Below are 9,136 nucleotides of genomic sequence, written 5' to 3'. Positions count from 1 at the left end.
TTTTCACACTCAAAGGATGCACCTGCCTCTCCTTACAAATAGAGGCAAAGGGGCTAGAGAGATGATGTCTCCGTGGTAACAAGCACTGCCTGCTTCCCGGAGGACCTGACACTCCCATGGTGGCTCACAACCCCCTGAAACCCAATCCCTTGGGACCCAGTGCTCTCCTCTGGCCTCTGTTGGTATTCCATACACCTGGTGCCCAGCCATACAGGCAGGCAAACACACCGTACATATAAATATTTTTAAAAAAAAAATAATTATTTAAAACAAATACTATTTTAAAAATAATTTTTTTAAAGCCCGTGATGGCTGGGCTGGGTAGTTTGGGTTCTCGGGGGACTAGGGGAGTTTGAAGCTGAAGGAGCCGGAGCTCTCAGAAGCAGGTGATGTGTGAGACTCGGGCGCACTGCTTCCTGTATGGTGAGATCACTCCCCCCCACCCCCCAATCGGGGCTGCTGCCTCCTGTGAAGGCCTCACAGAAGCTGACATGAGTCAGGTCCTCAACAGTTACTGAGCCTCAGGGGTTTTGTTTACAGTAACCACCCGCTATTCACCCCCCACCCCCAAAACAAAACCCAGCCAGCTTCAAATTTAGGCTCTTCACCAGTGAAGACACTTTTGAGATGTTCCACCTCCGGGTGAGGTGTGAGACTTGGCTATCCCATGAGCCCCTGGCTCCCTTCCTGTGTACCATTCTTGCCTGACCCAAAGAACCACAGGAATGCCAGGGTGCGGGCGCCACACTTTACTCCAGCTTCCTCCCACTTTCGTATTAAATATATCTGAAATATATTAATCTTAGAAAACAGTATTTAACACAGTGTTCCATGAATACAGGCCGTGGAGTAAACAAATCCAGATTGCAAAAGGGCGGGGGTGGGGAGCGCAAAACTCTGGAGAGTGAGGTGCTTGGGTCTTGGCTGTACCACGGTCTCCAGATGGAAGAGGCGTGGCATCCTCTGCCTGTCACACCAGGAAGCAAAGGAAGCCAGGAGAGAACCCAGGAGGCCACAGGGTCCCATCCTCAAAGGACAGCCTCATGGGACAGCCATTCAATTTGTTGGGGGCAGCGTGAGGGCTTCTGGGGGCTCAGTCCCTGAGCAGGTTTTCTGGCTTGGGGTAGCCAAAGAGAACAAAGTCGGCCTCGTAGAGTTTATAGAGCTGTTGCCTCCATGCCAGGGGGATGTTGGCAAACCAGTCTTCCTCCCAGCTGCTGGCCGTCCTGTTCCGATAACTGGGGGGGAAGTGGAGCTGGGAGTCTACCTTGAGGAACCTCAGGAGCTGGGCAGCGTCCTCATCCAGCGTCTCCAGCTTCCCCACGAAGTCATAGTCTATCTGGCACGGGTGGCAGAGGCGGTACACCTGTCGCCAGTGCTCGTTGAAGGGCGCCAGCTTCTCCGTGTGTGGGTCCAGGAGGTACTGGATGAAGTTGGCGAAGGAGACCTTGAGCCCGGCGCTGAAAGCCTCACTCACCGAGGCGGGCAGGCTGGTGTGGTTGGCGTACAGTCGGAGCATGGGCACCGCGAATTTGCGGTAAAACTCTTCGTTCTCCAGCTCGAACTTGCTGCGGAAGGCTGAGATGAGGCGCACAAAGGGGTCGCGCACGAACAGGAACTTGGTGTACTTCTTCAGCTTGACCTTCATGAGGTGACGGGAGAACTTTCCGTAGCGGCGCCAGAACTTGTTGAAGGTGAGGTGCGTGCTGGTGTTGTGCACGTGTTCCCGGGGGATGTCCAGGGGGTCTCGGTAGGGGCTGCCCCGGTCCAGCAGGCTCTCGCTCAGCACAATCATCACTCGCTTCCAGTTGGTGCAGGCCACCTTGGGCACGTAGCAGTAGATGACCCCGTGGCGGTCGTCCACGATCAGGTGGTTCAGTTCGTAGTTGGGGATGTCGTCAAAAGAGCGGTCCTTGGTGGGGAATGCCAGGCTGGCGTTGGCACAGAAGTCTCTCAGCAGGCTCCTCCTCTCGGCCTGCTGCCTGTCCCGGTCAGGGTTCTGATGGGCATCATGGGTGGACCAGTCGTAACCTCTCACGTTCTCCTCCATGTGGCTCAAGACTGGCTTGCTGGGGGCGGGCGCCGGGGGCTGCTCAGTTTTTCTCCTGGAAAGGTCGTTGTGCTTCGCGTCAGAACTAAGGAGAGTATCCAAAAACTCATCCACGTCGGATGTGAACACGTTCTCCTCCACCAATCCCTGGGTGGGAAGGGGTTCTAGGATGTGTGGCCTGGAGAGAGACGTGTGCAGATAGAAGTGGGCGGTGCCCACGTTGTCCCAATATACAATGATCAAAAGGATCATGAGAGCCGACCCTAGTACCAGCCACAGCCGGAAGAGCCGCGGCTTGGTCATGCTGCCCTGGGCTGGGCCCACTCCTGGCCCTTCACTTCAGCCTTGTGCACAGCTGGGACATGGTCCCTGGGAGACGGACCTGGAGAGGCCAGAACACACCAGGTTAGAGGTTCAGAACAACATGGACTCTTCTCCCACACGCAGGGCCTTGGGTGAGTGGCGGGGTCCCCCTCCCCCACTTCTCACCAACCAGCCCACTTGCTTGTCTGTCTCTAGCCTCCCTGTGTAAATTCCGGTTGGGGCTTCAGTTACTCCATCTTGGGGAGTCACCAAAGTAAGTAGAGAAAGGTTAGGGGCTAGGCAGATGGCCCAAGGGACAGAGAGCTTATTGTGCAAACATGAGAACCCAAGTTAGATCCTTAGAATTCAATTCATCCAGGTGTGGCCAGGCACATTGGTGACACCCTTAATCCCAACACCAGAGAGGCAGAAGCAGGCAGATCTCTGCAAATTGGAGGCCAGCCTGGTCTACATAGTAAGTTCCAAGACAGCCAGGACTGTGTAGAGAGACCCTGTCACAAAAAACAGAAAATCGTGGTGTGGTGGCACACCCTTTTAACCCCAGCTCTTAGGAGGCAGAAGCAGGAGGGTCTCTGAATTTGAGGCCAGCCTGATCTCTACAGTGAGTTTCAGGATAGCTAGGGCTAAACAGAGAAAACCTATCTACAAACCACCCCTACCCCACCCCACTCCAAACAAACAAACAAAAGCCAGATGTGGAGGTATGCTCTTGTAATCTCAGCACTGGGGATGCAGAGACAGACAGGAGGATTCCTCGGCCATGCTGGCTAGCCTGGCTAGCCTACTGGGCTAGCCTCATGTCCCAGAGAGAGACTGTTTCAAAGGAGAAGGTGCATGGTCCCAAGGGGATGATGCCTGCGGCTGACCTCTGACCTACACATACATACAACCTACACACATGTGCACCTGCACATATACACACTCACATACACCCACATGGAAACCCCAAACCCCACATACAAGCCCCAAGACGGATGGTTCTGAAGATGATACCTGCGGTTGACCTATGGCTTCTCGCCTTCGTACACCGCCCCCGTCTTTCACATACACACACAGACATATAAAATAAATCTTAAAATAAAAAAAAAATAAAACAGATCACAACCACCCGTAGTGAGGTCTGACGCTCTCTTCTGGTGTGTCTGAAGACAGCTACAGTGTACTTACATATAACAATAAATAAATCTTTGGGCATGAGGGAGCAGGACCGGAGTGAGTGGTGCAGGAGTGAGCAGAGGTCCTGAGTTCAATTCCCAGCAACCACATGATGGCTCACAACCATCTGCACAGCTACAGTGTACATATATATATATATAACATAAATACATAAATCTTTAAAAAAAAAACAGAAAGGAAAGAAAAAGATTTCCCAGAAAATAACCATGCAAGGAGGTGCTAAGGCTGAGAGAGGAGATTGCTATGAACCTCCCTCACAAGGAGGTTAAAGCAGCCCAAGCCACCCTTCTCCTAAAACCCTGCCACTGTGCATTCTCAGACTGAGCAAGCGCAGCTGAGCCAGGCCCTACACAGCATGCAGTGGGACATTAGTCAGAGCGCACAGATGGCATGAGCCTAAAGCCCAGGTCAGGGTGAGGGGTCTGGTTCCCAGGTTCCAAAGCATGATCAGCGGTCCCCAAGGAAGTGCAGCTGTCCCATGAGAGACCAAGGTCATGCTCACAGTAGCTTGGTGACAGATCTAGTAACACCCATTCCACTTAAGCTCAGCAGCAAAGGGAAAGCGTATCAGGGTCTCCTGGGAGATCACCCCTCACAGTGGCAAAGTGAATACTACATTCCCACTTGTGTCCAAGTTCCAGGTGGCAACCATGGGGTCCAAGCAGAAAGCTGATCTCCAACCCCCATCCACAGGGGCCAGAGGTACTGTGTCCTCAGCCTGATGGTATGGTAGCCCGGGCCTTGACCCTACCTGGAGTCACCTGCTAGGAGGAGCTGGTTAGATGGAACGGAGTGGGACAGCCAAACTGACTCCCTGCCAGTCTCACAGCAAGACCCAGAGGGGTCTGAACCCACCAGCGCCACTCGGGGAGTAGGGCAGACAGAGGAGACCAAGGCAGAGCTGACTGTCACTCTACTTTCCCCATTCCTTTCCAACAGGACAGAAAATATTAGTCATACAGGCACTAACCAAAAGCAAGCAGAAGCAGTTATATTAGTAGCAGATGAAGAAAACTTCAGAACTCAAGGACAGCAAAGATGTTGTGTCATCACAGAAAACTCAACCCACAAAGAAGACAGAATAAGCACAAACACACAACATATCTTCACACACAACATAGCTTCAAAATACATAAAGCAAAAAAAAATCAGACTGGGGATGTAGCTCAGCTGGCAGATACTGAGCCTTGGATGCTGTCCCCAGAACTGCATAAAACTAGTTGTGGTGGCACATGCCTGTAATCAGAGTACTCAGGAGGTGGAAGCAGGAGGATCAGGAATTTGGGGTCATCCTGGGCTACATAGTGAGTTTGAAGATAACGTGGGCTACATAAGACCCTCTCTCCAAAAAAAATGTTGTTTTTTTTTTTTAATATATTTTTAAGGTGTACTTGGGAGGAAGGGTCCACAGCTGTAGTTGGAGACTTGAACACTCCCTTCTTTTCTTTACATTTGATTTTGTTTGATTACATGAATTTGCCTGTTTATCTGTCTGTCTGTGTGGGTATCTGCATTTGAGTGCAGATGACTTCAGAGTTCCTGGAGCTGGAGTCACAGGTGGATGTGAGGATTGATGGGGTCGCTGGGAATCAAACGAGGGTCCTGTGTGAGATCAGCACACCCTGACTGCTGAGCCATCTCTCCAGTCCTCACTAGGGTCCTCTGTGAGATCAGCACACCCTGACTGCTAAGCCATCTCTCCAGTCCTCACCAAACATTCCAGTCTTGATAACAGAGAGAACCACAGGCCAGGATGGAGCTGACAGATGAATGCTTCCTAATACAATTGAATTCGCCCTTTTCCCTTCGGAACAACAAAGCATTCAATGCAGTAGGCTGAGCATAGACATAGTTAACAGAACTCTTCAAATACTTGGGAATCAAATGGCCCTCTTCTAAATAACCTGTGGGCTAAAGAATTTTTGTTATTGATTGTTCTTTGAGATATTGCTTCACCACATAGGCTAGACTAGTTTCAATTTGCCAGCCATCCTCCTTAGCACCCCATGTACAGGCCTTGGCTTGGCCTCGAAAGAATGTTTTAAGCGCGTGCATGGGCATGCATGCGCACGCCAGAACACACAGGTGGAGGTCAAAGGACAACTTGTCTGGAGTAGGCCCTCCCCTCCCTCGTGTTTTGAGGCAGCATCTCGTGCTTATTACCCACTTGCGGCCAACTCTTCCCTCCGTGCCTCTTGTTTTGCCTTAGGAATGCTGTATTAGACACACAGCACTGTATCTGGCTTTCTATGTGGGTTCAAACTCGAGGCATCACACCTACACCTCCGGAGGAGCCTCTTCAGCCCCTTAAAGGAAAGACTTAAAAGGACATCATGTCGGACTGAATGAAAACCGAGAACCTAACGCACTGAGAAACCCACGGACTCTAGGCTAGCAGGGCCTGCCAGAGGCACTGGAACGGGGGAGACTACAGATCAGTGGTCTAAACTCTGCCAGGTGTGGTGGCTCATGCCTGCAATTCCAGCAGAGGTGAGAGGATCTCCATGAGTTCAAATTCAGGCTGATGCATATAGTGAGACCTTGTCTAACCAGCAAGCGAACAAAAACAAGTAATTATCTATTTATATAGATAAGTGGATAATAACTTATAATATCTAGTATCTACTTATATAATTTATATAAATAAATAGATAATATTTATAAACGGTATATATCTATTTATATGGATTGAAAACACCCACCTCTCACAACTGGGAAAGAGTGAGATAAACCAAAATTCTGCAGGGAGAAACAACAAGGGCTAGAACAGAAATCAGTAAACCAGACTACAGGTGAAATAAAGAAATCCATGAGACAAAACCCTAGCTTTTAGGCAAGGATGGTGATGCCCCATGTGTGCCCCACTGTGGTGAGTAAGATAAAAGGACTGTGAGCTCAGGCTTGACAGGACTCTACAGTCACACCCTGTCCATAAACACTTCAAGCATCGGGCTAGCTATAGCGCCGAGTGGGAGAGGGAACTGAGTGGACTGTGGGGGCCGCAGCTCACCTGCTTATTTAAAATGTGGAATGGCAGCCGGGCAGTGGTGGCACACGCCTTTAATCCCAGCACTTTGGAGGCAGGCAGAGGCAGGTGGATTTATGAGTTCGAGGCCAGCCTGGTCTACAGAGTGAGTTCCAGGACAGCCAGGGCTACACGGAGAAACCCTGTCTCTAAATAAAACAAAACAAAACAACCCAAAAAATGTGGAATGGCGGGCTGGAGACAGCTCAGTGGTTAAGAGCATTTGCTGCTCTTGCACAGAACCAGAGTTTGTTTCCCAGAACCCACAGGACAGCTCACAACTGCCTTGGAACTCCAGTTCTGGCCTCTGTGGTCATCAGGCACACATATGGTTCCCAGACATACATGCACGCAAAATTCTCATATATGTCAAATAAGTAAGTCTTTAAAACAAACAAACAAACAAAATGTGGACTGAAGGTATGCATGGAAATAGGTCCGTCAATAAGTCCCATCTGGGTTTTTATAGGAAGCAGGACATAGGACATAGTACTAAATCCAGTTTTCCTCTAATGCCACACTGTGGATGAAACTCGGTTTCACACACAACAGGCAATCACTCTCAGGCTGAGCCACACCCCAGCCCCTCACTGGGGGATTCCAGGCAGGGGCTCTACCACTGAGCCACGCCCCCAGCCCCTCCCTGGGGGATTCTAGGCAGGGGCTCTACCACTGAGCCACACCCCAGCCCCTCACTGGGGGATTCCAGGCAGGGGCTCTACCACTGAGCCACNTGGGGGATTCCAGGCAGGGGCTCTACCACTGAGCCACGCCCCCAGTCCCTCACTGGGGGATTCTAGGCAGGGGCTCTACCACTGAGCCACGCCCCCAGTCCCTCCCTGGGGGATTCTAGGCAGGGGCTCTACCACTGAGCCACGCCCCCAGGCCCTCACTGGGGGATTCTAGGCAGGGGCTCTACCACTGAGCCACACCCCAGCCCTTCACTGGGGGAATCTAGGCAGATCTAGGGGGCTCTACCACTGAGCTATATTCCCTATCTAAAGATTCCCTTTGGACAGCCAAACCCCATTGTTCCCTCATCCTGCTTTGGAGTTGTCCTGGTGGAACAGCCAGACTTGGGCCAGCTGCAGTCCCTCTCAAAGGTGACAAACCCGTGGGCCCTGTCCACTAAGACACACCCACCTTCTAGTCTGAGAGGCCAGGGTTCATTTTCAACATCAAGGAGGCCTCTCTTAGCATGTCTGACCTCAGACAAGCCACATAAACAGCAGTTCCAGAACTGAGTCAGGAAAGCATTCTGTGTCGGCGGCCCTTTGAAGGGGCCCACTCTGCCACTTTAAAGTCGCAACTCCCAGGACTGCAGGAACAGTAGCAAAGGACAGAAAAAGCCTGCCAGGTCAGTACCACCACCAACCAGCTTTATTTTCTTTTGTTTTTAAGGAGTTTGCGATCTAGGAATGTCTAGCCTTGTTTCCAGACACGTGGGGGGATGCTATGCTGCCTCCTGCGAGGGTTGGGGAGTCAGCGGAGAGTGGTGAGGCAGAGAACCACAGCCATCATCCCTGCTGGCCTCAAAAACAGTCAGGGACCACAAATGACCTCAGAGAGTAATTTTCCATTTAAAAAATAAGGGTGTTATTTTCAAGTCCAAAATCTCCAACTCTCAAAACAGCAGTCAACAAAGGGCCCCGTGTGCTCTGAAGCAACGGGAGGAGCGGGGTGGGGTGGCTCAGCAAAAGGACCCCCGTCAGGTAGACTTGCCACAGCTATGGGACCAGGGCTCTGCCGTCAGCGGAACACCTCAGACGCCGGGTCTCATGGAGACGCACAACCTGGAGACTTTTCACAGGTCTGGGTCCCCTGTGCTTCTAAGTGTTCTGATAATCAGGGCAGGTTCACCACCCAACATAACAGCCAGGCAGGTGCCTGTGACGTGGCTACCAGACACTTCTCTCACCCACCACATACAATGCTACAGACAAGCCAGGCAGCCAGTAGGTAGGCGCCATGTTGGTGCCTGACTATTTCAAACCACCCTCACATCTACATGAGAAGCTGGGCCCATCCAGATAGCCAGGGCACAAATATGCAGTGACCTCGGCCACATTATGTCTAGTCACCCTAGCTAGGAGTGAGGGCGCAGGGCAGAACCACACTCCTATAAAGGGCTGGATCTTTTCTGACCATCAGGCAAGAAAGTCAAATAACATGGGAGGTTTCTTTTTTGTGTCAACAGGATCAGGCCACTGGAAGCCCAGATATTTAGCCAAAGGTTATTCTGGGGCTGCGGAGATAACTTGGTGGGTAAAGTGTATCAACCCAAAAACACAACTCTCATCTCATAGGGGACAAGATAGTTTATTCTGGGCCCAAATGAGTGACCAGGCCCCCGCACAGATTTAGGTTACCCCAGATTCCATGTTCCAATGTGGTAACAGCTTGAAGTCGTTAATAGTAACAGAGCGAAGAAAGTCACGAATCAAGATGTTTTTCAAATACACTGGCGGAAGTGTCACAAAGGCAGTCACAGCAAATTGAAGTGATCTCTGTCATAGGCCTCAGATGCTGAGGAGTGTCAGCTTTCTGGTTGCGGGGGGGGG

The 9,136-nt window shown here is 51.2% G+C and overlaps 1 protein-coding gene across 2 annotated transcripts in view; it reads right to left on the bottom strand.

The window, feature by feature from the left end:
* Positions 1–734: 734 nt before the first annotated feature.
* Positions 735–9,136, bottom strand: part of Chst12 (carbohydrate sulfotransferase 12) — a 20,119-nt gene continuing 11,717 nt past the window's right edge. For both annotated transcript variants that reach the window (XM_021162973.1, XM_021162972.2), the window contains exon 2: positions 735–2,432. In XM_021162973.1, the coding sequence (XP_021018632.1) occupies positions 1,094–2,353 (1,260 nt within the window). In that variant the 5' untranslated portion in view covers positions 2,354–2,432 and the 3' untranslated portion in view covers positions 735–1,093. The remainder of the gene's footprint in view (positions 2,433–9,136) is intronic.

This window comes from Mus caroli, chromosome 5, assembly GCF_900094665.2.
Source record: "Mus caroli chromosome 5, CAROLI_EIJ_v1.1, whole genome shotgun sequence".
NCBI lineage: Eukaryota > Metazoa > Chordata > Mammalia > Rodentia > Muridae > Mus > Mus caroli.
Note: the sequence above shows the minus strand (reverse complement) of the source record. Positions and strands in the feature narration are given on the sequence as shown.